Genomic DNA, 18,011 nt, shown 5'->3' with positions numbered 1-18,011 from the left:
TTTCTGTCTGTATAACCCTGTAATGGATTCAATCATTAAGAAACACTTCATTTCTTGTTATCCAATGTTACTTTATCTCTCAGTAATGCATCATTCTGTCATATGTGCAGATTATCCTCATCACATTACAGGCTGGCATGGTTTGTGATGCAAATGTAGATGTTAGCGAGCTGCTGTTCATGCTATGCCAAAACTACATGGGTGTATGACAAACGTAGCTTTTATTATATGTATGAGCACACTTTGACCACAATGGTACACTCACAATGATAAACATCAAATATCTCAAATATTAGGACACAAAAAGCTTACCTGGACATCCAACTCTGAAACACAGACTCTGGGTATTCATAGTAAACAGCTACAGTTAACTAACGCTGACCGTTGGTTTGTAAATCTGAGTTTTTATTCCATGTGTCCGCACTGAAGCCATCCTGTTTGTTCTTTGTGACCAGAGGTAACCACATTTGGACTACATGGGTGGTACTTTAACCAGCCTTGTGACAAGTCACTGAAGCTGAAACTTCACCCTTGCAGGTAGTCAGTGACCCGTGTGCCTCCTCATCCCCTCTTGACTTAACCTTAGCCATATGGACATACAGACATCAGTCACACACCTTCCTTTTTTATATTTTGCTCTAGATGGGACTATAACCTAAAAATTAACATCATGATGAGATTAAAAAGTAGCAAATGAGATATAAAGTCATTCGAAAAAGGCTGAACCAACTAAAAAGCAGGAGGTTTTCACATTATTTCACAAGTAGTGCCCCCTGCTGACCAGTGCAAAAAGTTCACATTTAGTTATGGTTCAATAAGTTTTATTAGGTAGCTCTGTTCTGGGAGCTTCCGGCCCCTCCACATGCTTATGAGAAATGCCAAAGTCTGAGGACTGGAGAGCACACTTCCCTTATTTTATGTGCGTAGATAAAAAGCAAAGGCAGGGAGAGCAGCAGCAAAGATCACCAGGAGTACACAACAGAGCAGGAAATCAGTGACGGTACATGTGACACTGATAAAACCAGCGTCAGATATATTGTTGGAATAAAAAGAGGAGCTGAAGAGAAGTTGGGTTGTAAAGCAGTTTGCAGAGAGAGCAGCAAGAGTAGAGCCAAAGCAGTTTATAGAGAACACACATTTCCCTTTTTGAACGTGGAGGTAAAGATACAGTTGCTAATGAGGTTGGTGTTAGGAGCAGCTGATCTTCTGTGGGCTGGGCTGCCTGAATTCACACTAAGATCAGTTTTACAACACCTCGACCATGGTTTTGATTTTTGAAAACAAGACACTTGGTCCACCTTTCTATTATTGTCAGGCTCAGGGTTTAAACTCTAAGTGCTCATACCAACCCTGAGGAGGAAGTGGAAACTGGTAATTGGCACTTCATGCTGGCGATGACCACAAGCGTATGAGATATGTTTGTGCACCATGCATGACAGAGAGATGATACCAACAACCAGCCGCCTTACCTTGAGCTCGTACTCTTCCCTGGTGTCGCCCTCGCTCCGCACATCCTGCTTCAGGTCCATGTCATCTTTGAACGGCTGAGTGGAGGGAGAGAGGGAAACAGAGGGCAGAAACTAAACCATCAAACAACAAAACACACACACGGAAAGAGGGAGGGTGAGAAAAAGGAAAGGAAAAGGAAGAGAGGGAGGGGAGAGGAAAACAGAGTTTCAGGTTTTTCATCCCAAGAGAGAGGAAGACGAAAATCGATTAGTCGTTGGAAAAAGCATCTTGGATCGGATTGAGTCCATTTTTTCCAAGATGTCCAAGGTTGAACTGTAGTGTTTAGACGTGTGTGTGTGTGTGTGTGTTTAAGTGTGTGTGACGGGGATAGGATCTGAGTAAAGGATGTTTTTGTCTGTTTTGGGTCAGGCCTTGTTACTCTGTGTCTGTGGACCTAAAATATAAAAGTGTGTGTGTGTGTTCCTCTCCTGCCATGTTCTGTGGCCTTTGTGTGGGGACCTCTAAATATTTAAGGCCATTGACCCGTACGCCTCCTCCTCTCCTCGGCCCTCGGGTGACTCAGATATGGGTGTCTACTCACGGAGTACATAGCCTTGACCATGCGGGTTGCTGTGGAGACGTCGGCCGCCTCCTCCTCAAGGCTGTGGGTTTCTTTGTTGACTGTCTCTACCTTGATATCTGGTTTACCGAGAGTGACGCCTCGACGGCCTGCAAGAGAAACCTCGGGGTTAGGGTCAGGACAGTAAACAGTTAATTTGATATCAGCCTGTTTGAGAGGAGATTGTAAAACAACAACATTTGATCTTCTTATTTAAGTTTGTTGGACTTCATATTTTGCCATACATCTCAACTTTTTTCAACATTGCAGCTGGTACGTTGAGGAATACAATTTTGGGAACATCTTTCTGTCATGAGATTTGGATTTTTTAAAGCAGAAATTTAAGTTTTATCACCAAACATTAAAGTGATACTCCGGGATGGAACAAGTTGGGTCCTATCACAAGGTTTAGGGCAGAAATTACCCCTACAGCAGTGTTTTTGTGCAGCAGAAGCTCAGGGCCCACACACCAAAGACCCCCTCCCTGCTCCTCTGCTGGTTTCCTCTGCACTCAGACGCGGCCATATTTTACTTGACCAAAAACATAAATAAACGGACTCCCACCAAAAAAATCTGATATCGGTGTTTGGTGTGAGCGCCCTGGGCTTCTGCTGCACAAAAACACTGCTGTAGGGGTAATTTCTGCTCTAAACCTTGTGATAGGACCCAACTTGTTCCATCCCGGAGTATCACTTTAAGGTCCAATGTGTAATCTTAATCCAAAACACTTTTCTGTGAAATTCAGTGACAATCTTTCCATCATTTTCAATCTGTGAGGCGTTTGTGTTCACCTCTGGCTCTGTTAATAGGACAAAAACAAAGTGCCTCAGAGTAAGACAGTTCTCAGACTATAAATGGCTTTTAACAAACTACATTTTCCAAAGATGGGCTGCTGTTGTCTTGTTGGCAAAGGTAGAGGAAGACTTGCTATCTAATTTCCCCATTTGTCAGCTTGTCTTTGTGCTTTGTTTTGTTGTTTATGGTTCGTGACCGTTCTGCACCGACCCTCTTTCTTTTGCCAATCCAGACTTTGCCTTTTTTAAGCTGCCTGTTGGCCCAATCCCAATCCACACACTCGCTGGCTCACTGACTTGAAGGTGCATTTCTGATAAGTGTGGGAGTGCTTGGTGCTGTCCAACTCCAAGAGGTCGCCAAGTGCAGACTTTATAACCTTAAATTAAAACACCTTCCATGAGTCTGAATTTTTGCAGACTTACCCAGACTTCAAAGTAAACTTGGCAACAAGGAAAAACGTGATTGTACAGCTCTTAACCATGAAACATTTTTGTATGTGGAAACAGTGTTTAATTCAGTTAGAAAAAAAAAATCATGTACCTGGGTATTTTTAAAAACGAATATCCCATCACTCATTCTTTTTGAAAATACTTTCGCCCCACAGCAGGCAAGTGCGTCTCGAGGTATTTTAAACCCATATTTGGCAGTGTTTTCCAGACGTAAAACCCGTGCCAACCAATCAGAATGAGCCCCCATCATTCAGCTGTGACTCTGTTTCCTGGCATCTACACGAAACCATGAAACCGGAATTTTCCAAATTCTTCAGAGTTTTCAGGAAACATTGTTTTTAGTGACATAAAGCTGCGGTTTCATGTGGACGACAGGCATAAATGTATAAAATGGATACGGTTTCCCAGATACCCAGCTATGTGTGGACACAGCCTGAGTTCATCCTCAAATTGATCGAATAATTGCATGCAACCAGTGCTTTCAGTGATGTTATCTGTGATCAAAACAACTTGGATTACAGTTTGGAAATATTCTGCAAAATTATTACTTGGTGGGGTTTTACCAAGAGGCTGTTTTATTATGAGTAAAGGAGTCTCTGTTTGATTCTTCCAGTGATGGCAGCTATGGGACCACAGTCTGTTCCAAGTTTGCATGAAACAAACAAGTCAAGGCACAGAGATTGATTTTCAAAGAAAAACAAACAGTTATGAAAATACAGTCGGTTATCTCTGAAAGTCACGTCTTGGTTATTGATTTCCAGCTGGTGTAAAGCCAACATTTTAATTGTAGGACAGCAAAGACGTCATTAACGCTGCCCAGTGAGACAAGCGAGTGGTGTCCAAGTGGATTTTTAAATGTGCCAACGCTCATTAGATAGTCCTCTACAGAAAACTCTTCAAGTAGGAAAGGTGAATGAGTTTGTAATTTTGGACTCAGACACAGTTTGTCCCATCACTCAGTCTTTCACCATCCCAAACCCCCATAGACTCACACAGCTCTGCCTTTATGTTTGAGGCCCAGTTAGTCCAGTAGCATGACAATGTAAGTATTGTGTCACATGGGGCCAGTTGTTCAAAGGTAATCCAATTGGATTTTGGTCATCAGATTTGATTAAATCCTGAAAACGGGTTGTTCATAAGGGACAGATTTCAAAACCGGATAAGGGGGCCTTTTACACGACAATGGTTTTAGGGTGAAACATAAAAGTTTTGTTGCGATTCAGCCTTGCGTTTACACGGAAACGGTGTTTTAGCCGACCTGAAACGCAAACTTTTGAAAACGGCCACCAGAGTGGGGTTTTTCTGAAACACTGCAGACATCGATGCCGTGTAAACAGTGAGCAGGTGATTTCAAAGAAAACGCTGATGTCACACTCTGCCTCGCGCGAGCGCAGAGAACAGTACAACAGTACAGTTGTTACGATCGTCACAAACTTCCGTGTTGTGCTTGTGCTGTTCAATCTGCTGTTTCTGCTTACTATCTTTATACAAAATCTGCATCTGTTGCTCCGCTTTTACACTTAGTATTCCCCGATACACCAGCTGATCGGCTCAACTCTACTACGGTGGCGATCTCCCCGAAACTGCTTCTGGACAAGGCAATAATAGCACCACCTGCAGGCCTGGCATGTTTACTACAGCGTTTTCAGTCCCTCTGCCTTTTTACGTGTAGATGCAGATTTTTGTTGATTCGTTGTTGTGTAAATGGGGCCTAAATCATGTAAACTAATCCTAGTTTTAATCTGGATCAAACCTTCAGTTTGTGTCGCTCAGAACTTTCTAGTATGATTTTGTTCACTTTAATAAAAAAATATAGTAAAACTTTGGTTAAAAACTTTTGGTTAAAAATACAACAATTGTAGAATTTAGTGTTGATACTTTTGTTTTTTGCACTTGACTTGTTTAACCATTACTGTGATAAAGTATACAAAGTTAATTTAGGCTACCAATGAAGCAATCAGTATATTAAAGTTAAAACAAAGAGAAACTGAAAGAGCAGAAGCACAGATACTCCTGGCAGAGGAACAAATCAAGCTGAGCAAAATGCAGCAAACCAGAGAAAAACTTTAGATCCACCTTCTAAAAGCAGAGCTTAAAAAATGTTCAGGGTTCTTCTTTACAGATGAAGAAGACACTGAACTTTTTTTAAAAAATTTTTTTGCTCACTACTGGACATTTAGCCTCTTTTTTTTTTTTTTTTAAATTTATTTATTTATTTTTAACATTTCAGACGCTTTCATAATAACCACTTGGTACTTTTTTTTATGTATGTTATTCATTTGTTGTGGCTCAGATATGGGGGCACCTACAACGACCCCCATGTTGGCTCTCCCACCTGTTGTTCTTTACAGAGCTGATAGCCCACATTATGATATGTTGTCCCATTTAGAGCACTGACAATCTAGATTTGGCAATCTTGAAAACTGTGTATCCTGACCAGAGTAATCCAATCTGATGTTGCTTTGAAAAACCGGTATAAAACTAAGAAGAATTACCTGATCATGCATAGCAAGAAATGGGATTTACAATTTTGGATCAAAATGATCCGGATAAAATTCTTGAACAACTGGCCCATGGAGTTTTAAGACACACTTTTTTTTGTTTTTACGTAAAAAAAATATTATTAAAAAAAATTACATACTTGCTTACTTGACTGAAACTGTTCCTTTTAATGTTGTGTTGGAATGTAGCAACAGACAATTTTCCTTGAACGTCAGGATAAGACATTTTTGACTCAAAATCAAAAAGTCATACTGTTTTGATTTTATCCTTCTTATTGCAAACTTAAAAAATACCTGATCCCCAAGTGTCTAAAACTTCTTCTAAGAGTCTCAATTCTCTCATTTTTTCCTCTGATAATGAGAGAAAACGAAAATGATATGTGAAAAAGCATGAAGTGTCAGGATTTCAAACCCCCTCTAACCCTGAATCTTCTTACTGTACCCCAATGTGCTGGCAAATTTATATGTTTGTCTCATATTTGAATAAGAGCCAGAGTCACTTTTACATAAAAGTCACGGCAGCAATCTTATTAACCTTGTAATGTGACACAAGGCTGAATTGAGTGCTGTCAAATTAACATAAAGGCTGCTACAGCACAAGGTTAAATATGCACAGGTAGAGATTAAACAAGTTAAATGTCATTTCATTAAAAGGCTTTCACTTAAATTAGTCATACAGACGTCTGTAAGAGACGCAACATTTGAAGTCTGGGGCAATAAAAGAGGCATGTTTCAGGGTGAAAAACACTGCCTCCTTTAACCTTAAATACACTGCTCATTTTGGATGACACATCCTTTGCACAGTGCTGTCAATATTTGTCTTCATAAGCTACAATCTTCCAAAAGCGGAAACCTTAAAAGTCAAGACTGAAGTCTGTGTAGTCTCGAGCTGCATCGTGCAACAAATGCAAGACGGCTTATCTAGAGACACAACAATGTTTGTTTGAGTTTCTATTTCCAAATGATATCTCCTCTGTTGTGGCGTTATCATCTTTAAAGCAGAAAATACACTCTCATCCCTCGAAAATCCCTCTGGGGACTCTGCCAGTCACCTTCATTGTCTTTCCCAATTCTCTCTTTGGATGGGAACAGCTGAAAATGAAACAAGTTAAAGGCACCACATGTTCCCCTTCTCTGGTTTGTGCTCATAAATGCTGATTGGATTGCCGCAGGCTGTATAAATAACATATAGGAATTCATCATTTAAACACTATTCACCCCTGAATGCTCTTGTTTCCTGCTCTGATATTTATGTACTTTATCTCTGAACAGGAGCGGAACATAAACACGATTTAGCTACAAAATCATCATACAATTGCATGTCAGTGGCATGAAAGGAGGAACATGCAGTAGGCGTTTTACGGCAGTTTGCCATATTATATGAATATTCATTAATCTCATTTGAATAAAAAGCTATAACGCTGGCGTGTGTTCCTTTCTTCAGACTGGAAGAGTGACAGATAGAAAGAGTGGATGAAAGAAAGAGTGATAGACACATAACAGCATGTATATATATATATGAGTGAGTGTGTGTGTGCCAAAACAAAGATACACAAGAGAACCACTGTGTGCACTCACTGCCTTTGCGTTGGCGGTAAAGGAAGAAGGCGAGTGCCAGCAGGAACATAAGCAGCAGAATGGAGGAGCCCACCGTACCACCGGCGATAATTCCCACTGGAACAATATCTGAAACAAACACAAGCAGTAGAGGGTCGAGGGGTTGAGGGACAGCTGCTGCCTCACTGTAACAGAAACCTGCATCGTTTAAGCACAAATCCTGTTGTGTCCTACAGAAGCTTTATGCTAGATCTCTGCGGCCTGCTTATGTTGATAAGGCGTGCGAGTCAGACGGCGGATAAAAACGCTGTCAGTGCACATGTGAGGACAAATCCAAGCCCTCTTTCTCCCTCCTTTTCTCTCTCTCTGAGATGTTTTGGTAGATTTTCTGAAGCCTGCGAAATCTGACAGCTGAAAGAATAAGAGGCAGATAAGACTGACAGAGCATGAAGAAATCATTTTCTCAATGTAATGTGACACAGCGCACTCTCAAAATAAAATGCGTAGAGAGCCAGAATGGACTCATAACACTCTTATCTATCCTGTGTGTCCTCCAGCTGAAGCCACCATGAAACAGTGTTGCTCAAGGGCACTGCAGATCGTAAGAGAAAGGAGAGCATCGTACCTAGAGTAACATTAGTGACACTGAGTGGAGTTCTTAACAAAAAGTGCACTGGGTCTGAGAAACAAAGAGATCACATTTTCTTTTCTAATGCAACTTTTGCAGAGTGATTTCTAAAGCTCCAGAGGAGAGATTCAGTGTTTATGAAACAGACTGAAATACACACTGATGACTCTTCAGCTGAATGGGAAAGCTGAGTTTAAAGGCCCTGCGAGGACTATCTGTTTGCTGTTGATTGCAGTGACACCTTTAGCAAGAATCTGAAGTGTTTTTCCAGGATAAAGACTCAGTTTCCCATGAGCACCATCACCATTGCCATGAAGATGTGACTCTTAAGGCTGCACAAATGTAACGCAAGTGGCTTTTATACTTTTTATCACCTCGTACAGCGTCCCTTCCCAAGCTGCAGGGGGCAGTGCATCACAAACCCATGTCTACCACAGTGCTAAACTAGAGGAAAAATAGACTCTGCTGAGTTTTCAATTGCACATCAGGAAATTTTCATCGCACAGTTATCACAGTGATGTCTGTGTGATGAATCATGTAAGCGCTAGGAGTGGGAGAAAAAAAATCGAAGATCGATATATCTGTTTTTTTGTTTGGCAAACAATTCTTCATTTCAGTCTTTGTTTATAAACTGGATTGGAAAAAAGTTACCACTTTTCTCCAGCAGAGGGTGAAATGTTTCTCTCTGACACATGTCATGTGCATTTTATGGGGAATTATGACTCCTGAATTAGTCTGTAGACATTATCATCATCATTTAACTTTACCACATGGTCTGGTGTTACAAAAACAAACTAAAAATAGAAACAATTGTTAATATCACAACTTAAATTGAATCAGCAACCCAAAAATTGTATTAGAAACAAATCGCGAGTAAAGCACGTCTTCACAGCCTTAATAAATTCCAGGAGTTTATGTTTTTCGGACACAGGGAGCTCTCATTTGTCCGTGTGTCTCCATGCAGAAGTTAGAAATTTTCAGAGGTGTGAAAAGCGGGATTTTGCAAGGCTTCTAAAATGCCATAATTTGTCCGCAAGAAGCCGCAGGGACCTCACAGACTCGTCAAACATAAACCACGCTTTATAACTTTTTTTTATAACTGCTGCATGTGGGCTGGAATGGAAATGATCACAAACAGCTTAGACCGTGTTTTAGCCCGTGCTCTATCATTCTCTTGCTGAGCTTTTTTTTGGCTCTTCTGTCATTTTTCTTTCCGTCAGTTTAGCTCCAGCGTATGACAGTACAACAAAATCAATACAAGAAATCCTTCTCTTCAAGAAAAAGGACATATTTTGCTTCTCACAGCCAAATTTTGCCAACCGGCATAGTGGCATCTTAGGGACCTTGGGTCTTTAAGCTGTAACTGGATTGGTGGGAAACATTTGACCACAGATGCTGGGAATGCAAATTTCAAATTGAAGATTATGACCATAAGAGAAAAAGAGACCATTTTAAGATCACTTATCAATTCCTTACAGGGTCTTTAAACTTGTACAATACAAAATCTGAAGAGATCAAAAACATACTGCTTTGTATTGAGGGAGCCTAAAGTTTTTCTCTGGAACTCAGGTAAAATTCTAAAATGTACTTTTCTTAACATCTGTTACAAAATTTGTCTTCATCTCTCCTGCTCTTAGCGGCTTTTTCCATGTGCTTATGTTCATTTTCCACTCTTTTCACTCTTGTGTTGCCTAAATGACAAACACCTCCTTTAAAGGGTTTTTACTGCTGCCTTTTCTTCATGAAAATGTGTCAAAAGATGAAATGAGAGATTTTGGTACCGTTCGGTTGCTTCTTCTGGCTACAGATTTTTTTTTTTTTACTGTATAAATGCAGCAAAGATGTCTCAATCTTTTTTAAACTGTTTGATTTCTGACTGGCCCCTAAAGGTTTGAAAGCTTTTCTGTCCATGGCCAGAGAAGAAAATCAGAAAAAGCTTCTTGTGATGTGTAACTTCTGACATAATGGACAGGAGATATCTGGAAATCCAGCTCTTGTGAAACATACCTTTATAGAAAACACCTTGGACTCAGTGTAATGGTACTTAAGACTAACCTCACTTTCCACATTAATGTTTACATGCTGTATTCTGTCCCTTTATCGTACCTGTCTCCTCCAGGGTGATGATCATGGTCCCAGGTCCGAACGAGTTCCAGGCGGTGCAGTTGTAAGGCGAGTGGAAGTCTGACTCCATGACGTTGTTGATGGTGAGGGTGGAGAGGACGGCCCCACCCTGTGATGGAGGTTTACTCTGCTCCACCGTGTACCTCTCCATCAGGGTGCCCTTCTCCTTCTCCCACACGTTCTCCTTCCAGGCCCAAACCTGGAACACAGGATGAGAGAGGATCCTTCAACTTAGAAAGTTGGTGACTGCTTCTCTTCTTGTGACCCCCTAACCTGAGGAGTTCCTCAAGGTTCTGTTCTTGGTCCCATCATTTTCTCCCTCAACCTCCTTCCACTTGGCCTGAATTTTAAAAAAGCATGGGATATCTTACCATCTGTACACAGACGACCCTCAGATTTACCTGCCAATAAAAAATAGATGATGGCAGCTCTCTTAAGTATAACCAAACTGATCATTTTTGGCCCTAGTAGAGCCCAGGAGGCCCCTCTCAGGGACCTGGACCCTCTTTTACCCTATTTTAAACCCACAGATTTGAATCTTGGTGTAAAAGTTGACAGTGATTTTAAATTGGATCAACAAATAAACTCAGTTGTTAAGTCCAGTTTTTATCACAGAACGCTTATATCCAAGATTAAACTGGTTTTATCTTTTAACGATTTTGAGCGGGTAATTCATGCTTTTATTTCTACATGGTTAGACTGCTGTAATGCTCTCTACATTGATATAGTTCAGGCTTCCCTTCCACGCTTACAGTTAGTTCAAAATGCAGCTGCTCGTCTTTTAACAGGTGCACGAAAGCATGAACACATCGCCCCAATTCTAGCGTCCCTCCATTAGCTTCCTGTTCATTTTAGAATCTATTTTAAAATTTTATTGATTGTTTTTTTTTTCTTTAAATGGATCACCACCACAGTAAATCTCTGACTTTCAAAATATTTACACTCCCTAGCAGTCCCTGTAGTCTGCTGATCATCTTCTTTTGGTGGTAGCTCCCAAGTTGTGGAACTATCTGCCACTAGAAACTAAAACATCACACACCCTACCAACTTTTAGATCACGATTTTTATTTTTTGGCTTTTAACTCAGCATGGAAGTTGTGTGATTGCCGTTCTTTTATGTATTTTATGGTCTTAACTCCTTTGTTTTTATGGCTCTTATTTGTTTCTATGTGCTATCTTAATTCATTTTAGTAACACTTTACTTTAGAGGTTTGCAAATTTCATCGCACTTAGGTAATAATTAGACAAAGTTCTTTCTTATTTCTTTGAAATTGCGCCTGAAACTTCATCAGCATTTGGTGAAAATTAGCACATAACTTCTGGCCAGATTCTGTTTTGCAGTGCGCCTGTCCTCACAGTGTCTTTCACAATCAGGTAATGCCAATTTACAACCCTACTCTTGGTGACTATCAGATCTGAAGCCTTACGTTGTATCATGTAAAACATTATAGGCCTAATCATGAAGGTATATCATTTTGCATGTGATCTCAATTATGCATATCAACAAACTGGGTACTGAAGAACTTGGTGAAATTAAATAACAAAAAGCTCACTATCAACTGCTTACTGAGAAATTGAATTATTCACTTAACATTTCAAAGGTAATTATCAGAGGAAACAATGAACCTAACTTCTTTATTCAAGAACTAAGCAGCTATTCATCACCTGCTTCTGTTGAAATAGCAGAAATGTTGGAATACTTGATTTAATTTCAAATAAATTATTTGCTAATTGTTACGTCTTACCTTGCAATTTGGAGTAAATTTCAAAGAAACAGGACAAAACAGTAACCTACCAATTGTGACTTGTGACAATGAATTTGGACATTGTTTTAAAGAAGTTATGTGCTAATTTCAAATAAATAAGAAAAAACTTTGTCTAAGTATTATCTAAGTGTGATGAAATTTGCGGACCACTATAGTAAAGTGTTACCTCTATTTTATTTGTTTTATTGATGTTCTTATTTGATTTTTACTGTGTTTTTAAAATGTGCTGTATAAATGAAGTGGATCGGATTGGATTGATTTGGTCTTGTGTGAAGACAAGTCTACTTTAACTACTGAGTCTGACAGCTGACTCCATGCTGAGTGTGTGAAACCAACCACACAGGTAAAGACTTTTTAATCTTTGCAAAACTCTGCTGCTTTTTATCCACCTCTCTGTTTAGCTTCACTTATTGCAGATTCTGAATCATCGTGACTTTAATTTGTTTTATATTTGTGTTGAATTCTCGGTGTACTGAAGCATCCTGTGAAATGTGCAGGATCACTTGTTACAGGCCATTGGAGAACACTTTGTATGCAAAACATGCTCTGGACCTGACTCTGTGTGATCCGCCACTTAAAAGGAGTGCATTAAAATGTAAAAGATGGTCCACGTCAAATTAGGATTAAGTTAAGATCAAAGGCTTTCTACATCTGTACTCTGAAACATTTGTAAATCTATAAATCTGCTGCTAATCATCACAGCAGGCTGGATACTTCAAGGTGAGAGGAGCTCTGTGTTACCACTACAAAAACACTTCTTTCATTATTTTTAAATTTGTTTGATTTTTATCCAAAATCAGCCGCAATCCCTCCATCTCCCCTCAGGGATCAATAATGCTAATTTCCTTTTATCTAATCTTATGTTGTATTAACTGGAATGACTCACACAGACAAACACACACGAACATCATTGCAGACACACGTCTAATGAACAGATGGGCTGGTGTCCAGAAAGATTAAAGAATATATGTTCGGCAAAACAGAGCATACTCTTTCCTGATGTGTTGAAGAAAGCATGAAAAAACTCACACACACAGCGATGCAGAGAGTACATAAGCGATAAAAACTCAAGCAGGTTCCTCTACTTTAGATCTGCTGAGGTGGAAATTTGAGGGTATTAAATATGGAGCATTATGGTATCAAATATAGATAGAGCCATATGTCAGGCTAATGTACCTTTTAACCTGATTTTGAGAAATAAAAAGGTGAATATGATCAAATGCGGCTGAGGGAGGGAAGAAAAACCCAAATCTGTTCAGTTTTTACCCTGAATGGTCTTATGTAATGTTTCCTTTCTGTCCCTGTGGACCACGTCTTTCAAAAGAAATCATCTTTTCCTTTCTTTATCATTTTTCTCTAAATAATTTTGTCCTACATTGTCTTTCTTCTTCAGCCCCTTTTTCTTCCTTTTTAACACACATGCTTTTTTGAATACAACACACTCACACACACACAGCATCATACTCCATATTTTATAAGTCTTTGTGTCTCTGCATTAAGCCAGGACTATAATGTCAGATCACATTATACGCTCTGAGCTCTCTGCCACTGCGGCAGGGGGCTGAAGCTTCTAAAAGCTCTGATTTCTGTCATGTCGGCGCTGCACAATTGGATAATTGACGCTGAAAGGTACAGAGTTTTACCCTCCCTCCATCTCTCTGCCTCTCGTTTCAATCTGTTTCACCCTCACACTCGCTCCCACCGTTCCAGCCGTCAATTCAAACCTCCTTACTGGATTTATTTCCATTTTCCAGCTCATAATTGTGATTTATGAGATTTCTGGTGTTTCCTTCTTTTTCAGAGGTTTACATCACACGCCTAACTCCTCCTTTTGTTACTCAACACACAGAAAAAGAAAAGGAGGGATGAAAACAGTAGGTAGTGCTGCAGTTACGGCACATTCAGGGGGATATTTTATTACAGTCAGCGGCTTTGAACACTTCTCTGTCAAGTAAAGATGGCGACCACTCGGAAAGGCTTCAGTGGATTGGAATGGTTTTGGCTGGTTGGTCCAATTTACACTGGAAACCAATATGGCGAGGATTGTGCTCTGAACCTTTGACGGTGACTGAGTTACTTTTTGTGATATGTTTAATATAACATGACTGCAGCCCCTCTTCTTGTTTTCATGATGGAAACTTAGCAAATATATCCAGTCAGAGCACTTTTGATGCTTTGTTCATGAACACATTGATAGAATCTTAAAGGTACAGTGTGTCCAAATAGCAATACCTGACAGTTAGATCCTAGATTGAAACACATCCCCTACTGTCCATGAAGTAAGAAGCTTATGCAATGCATGATAATGATCCTCTATTTGTTCAGGTTTTACAATCGAAAATTTCTAACTGGCCTAGCACAGTTGGAACAATTGATTTTTACAAATGACTACATGAGAAACCTGTAATGTGTCAAGGGGTTGCACCAACAATAATGCGTACTTAATTCTGCTCAGCATTAACTTTTTCCTCCATTGTTAAATGCATTTACCCATATATTTTGATTAGCTGGAACTGTTAACCAAAAGAATAAAGACATTTGGCAACGCTTTATTTGAGGGCGTATGCATGGTCAATTATGTCACCTCTAATACAAAGCTGTGTGGGGTGTCTTTATTAGGAAAAACTGACATTAACCAAGACAAAAGAACCTGTCAATGTCTTTCTTGACTTTGTTGCTGTTGCTTTTGTTAAGATATTAATTTACAATCATTTCCCTGAATAACAGCACTTCATGACCTACAAATGACTTGTCCAAAGTGTCCCACCTTACTTAAAGTTAATGAAAACTTGTATGATACTGTTATAATGGCGTAATGACAGCCCATTTCAACACCAACCGCACATGACTGGTAAATGTACTGCTAACAGATAAGCTAAAGTTTGATACTTAGGCCTGTTATGAAATGTTTATATCAAGTTATCATGACAAAGACATCCCAAACAATGTCAACTTTGCATTCAAGGTGATAAAAAAAGACCAAATGACACTTAATGATAACACTCTTAAGCATGGATGAAGCCCCTTTCAGCTTAATGACGGATGTCATGTCCTGGGTATGACAGTGTCATGTCAGTCTTATTCATACCCCTTCAAATAAAGTGTTACCAGATATTTTGTAAATGTTTATGTACATATGTGAGATGGTAGTGTAGGCCATATAGGAAATCACTCCTATAGAAGTAATAAACCTGTCTGAATCAGACACGTTCCTATTTTTTTTGTAGTTTGTCAAAAGTCCTCTTAGTCCATCTCCTTGTACAGCATCAATAGAGCACAGCTTTGTATTCCTATTATTTTATTCATTTTTGCTTAACATGTTTATTTTCACCCGTAAAGATCAGCTTCTTTGCATTAGTGTTAGTGGAGTTTCCTCTGCTTTTGGACTCAGCCTCCAGTGGACACTTGAGGAACTGCAGTTAAGAGCACTTCCACATTGGCCTCTTTTAAATTTTTCAGGTTGCAGCTTGAGTCTGACCTCCTTCATCACTCTCAGTTTTTCAGCTGAAGTAATAAGAGAAGGACAAATCTATCTTTGGATGAACCCATCGAGCACATCAGTTAGAATTCACCGTCAAGAGGTGGAAGACACAGATTTGGCTGTAAAGGTCACAAAAAGGTTTGGAGACACAGCTGTAGACCATCTTTGAAGGGCAGACGGTGATTAACAGGGCTGAGAAAGTTGGCATAAATCCTAATACAGCCTCTGAAACCTGAGTCCTTGTATGGTTTGTCACTTGCACTTTCTGCACTTAGAAACCTGTTTAAGAGAAGAGCGTATCTGTAAAAAATTATATATTAAAATATGGTAACACAAGGAGCTGTGTCCCTGTTTTGTAATGATTTGCAGCCTCCCTGCAGCACAGCACTGTGCGTCTTCTCTTTCACTTCAACAAAACACCCAGCAGCTGATTTTGATGAGTCACAGTTTTCACCACGAAGAAAAAACAGATCCTTCACACATACTCGTGACACAGACAGAGGACCGGGCTGATAGCAGAGATAGTAACACAGGCTGAAGACAGGACGTACAAATCATTTTGTTTTCAGGGTGGACAAAGAGGTTACTCTTATCAGGATTGAGGTCTGAGGAAAGATGCAATCTGAAAAAAGGTCGAGCACCTCGGCAGCAGATTACAACTTCCAAGGATGGACTTACAATCTTATCAGGTGGGGGGGTGCTGGCGATGTAACACTTGATCTCTCCTCTCTCCCCTCTGACGGCGTACTGGACTGGATCGCTGGAGATGATCGGCGGGCCTGGAGGAGACATACACACATAAGAGGGATGGTGCAGCAGGCACTCTGAAGGTCTGAGATGCACAGTGGTGCTCAACTTATCAACTAGTAGATAAGTCATTACAATGTTAAATTTTATTTTTAGAAGTGTCAACAGGGATTGCATCATTTTAAGTGATGATTTGATGGAAGTTGAAAACCTTCAAACTGCCCTCACATTTATATTTTTTGAATCTGAAGTGTGTGAGTGGGGACCTCAGGAAAATGGACACCGAAGCAGAAACTGGGGTAATCCATATACAGTCACTTTTAGTTTCTTAAAAAGATTTTCATGCCTGTTCAGCATTTTGGGCAACATCTAGTCTCTGCTCCTCTTATATCGTCTGATAACCCTTGACACAACCCCTGGCTGAGCTCTGCAGGTGATCAAAGACATAGAGGGAGAGGTCTTGGAGAACATCTCTCCTGTTAATGTCTCAATTGGCGTAAAAATCTTCGCCAAATACAAACCTTTATACACCTTTGTTTTAAAGCTTAAGTGCAGCTGGTTGCTGCTGATGTCAGTCTGCAACATGATTTACACTTTTGTGACGGATTGACACCATAACCTATGTCTAGCCCCTTATTTGTGCCGAGGCAAATGCACATAGCCGTAGGGCACCTCTCTCTAAAAGCATCTACACCTCAAAACGACATGGACCCTGTAACGCCATAGTATATAATAATGCTCCAATATAATAATATGATATATTATCACTTCATTATGTAATAACACTGCATTCTGTAATAATCTGCTGCATTTTGTAATAATATTCTTAAACACAACCTGTTATACACTTTACAGCATTATGTAACAAGTTCTTACATATTGCATTACTTATTAGAAAATCCAGCTTCCCACATGTAAAAAATAGGAACTTATTCCATAATGTGGCAAAGTTTATTACCTATTGCATTCAAGACTCTTTTTTTACAAAATGCTGCAGATCATTACAAAATGCGGCATTATTACATAATAATGTGACAATCTATTACATTATGACATATTGTGGCGTTATTACATAATGCAGCGTTACGGACCCCAAGCCCTGTGACTGGTCTGCTGTGTGAGATTGTGGTGCCCATGGATACAGCATTTACACAATTTGCCTGAAATCACTTTTAAAAAGCGAGCAGAAATGTAACCATCCAGGACCAGGCGATCTGACGATCACATAGACAGTGCGATGTAGAATTGTCACAAAAGTATAAACCAGGTTTCAACATCAACACGCTGATTACCTGCTTTTATTGTGTAATACTGAGTGAAACCTTTCAAAACCTATGTTGCTTTAAGCCGGACATATTTCAGGGAGTGGGCTGCACGGTGGCACAAGGGTTGGTGCTTCAGCCTCACAGTAAGAAGGTCACTGGTTCGATTCCAAGTGGCAATCTCTGGTCTAAGAATATGAGACAATGCCTAAGTGCTAAATTCTGATATTTCTCGAGTGTTCGCTTGAGGCTGGCTCCTGAAGTATCGGGGGTCACAAACACACCAAGCCAAAAAAAGCTATTTTCACAGCAGAAATTAACCTATTCACAGCCTGGTTCAAGAAATGTCTCCTGTCGAGTCGCTAATTTTACTATCGGCACACACTGTACAGGGGGTGAAATTTTTTCTAACTCGGCCGTTTAGAGGATATCAAGAACTCAAGCTCGCCGAACCAGAGGCACAGCTCAGGGTCATGTGAATGATAGGCACCCTATAGCTGTATGCGAAGCCCTTGCCACTACCAATATGTGTGGAGTTTGCATGTTCTCACCATGGTACTCCTGCTTTCCCCCACAGTCCAAAAACATGCTCATCAGGTTAATTGAACACTCAAATTATCTGTTGGAGTGTGT

At 40.0% G+C, this 18,011-nt stretch overlaps 1 protein-coding gene across 3 annotated transcripts in view; it reads right to left on the bottom strand.

The window, feature by feature from the left end:
* Positions 1-18,011, bottom strand: part of kirrel1b (kirre like nephrin family adhesion molecule 1b) — a 128,262-nt gene that overhangs the window by 9,630 nt on the left and 100,621 nt on the right. For 2 of the 3 annotated variants that reach the window (XM_074688305.1, XM_074688306.1), the window contains exons 11-15: positions 16,048-16,148; positions 10,105-10,321; positions 7,392-7,499; positions 2,051-2,178; positions 1,470-1,580 (exon numbers count right to left, since the gene is read on the bottom strand). In XM_074688305.1, the coding sequence (XP_074544406.1) occupies positions 1,470-1,580; positions 2,051-2,178; positions 7,392-7,499; positions 10,105-10,321; positions 16,048-16,148 (665 nt within the window). The remainder of the gene's footprint in view (positions 1-1,469; positions 1,581-2,050; positions 2,179-7,391; positions 7,500-10,104; positions 10,322-16,047; positions 16,149-18,011) is intronic. The other variant, XM_074688307.1, reaches the window with a different exon arrangement.

Source organism: Halichoeres trimaculatus, unplaced genomic scaffold (genome assembly GCF_033239565.1).
Source record: "Halichoeres trimaculatus isolate MK-OKI-2021-1 unplaced genomic scaffold, fHalTri1.1 fHalTri1_scaffold_15, whole genome shotgun sequence".
NCBI lineage: Eukaryota > Metazoa > Chordata > Actinopteri > Labriformes > Labridae > Halichoeres > Halichoeres trimaculatus.
This window is presented reverse-complemented; position numbering and strand designations above follow the sequence as displayed.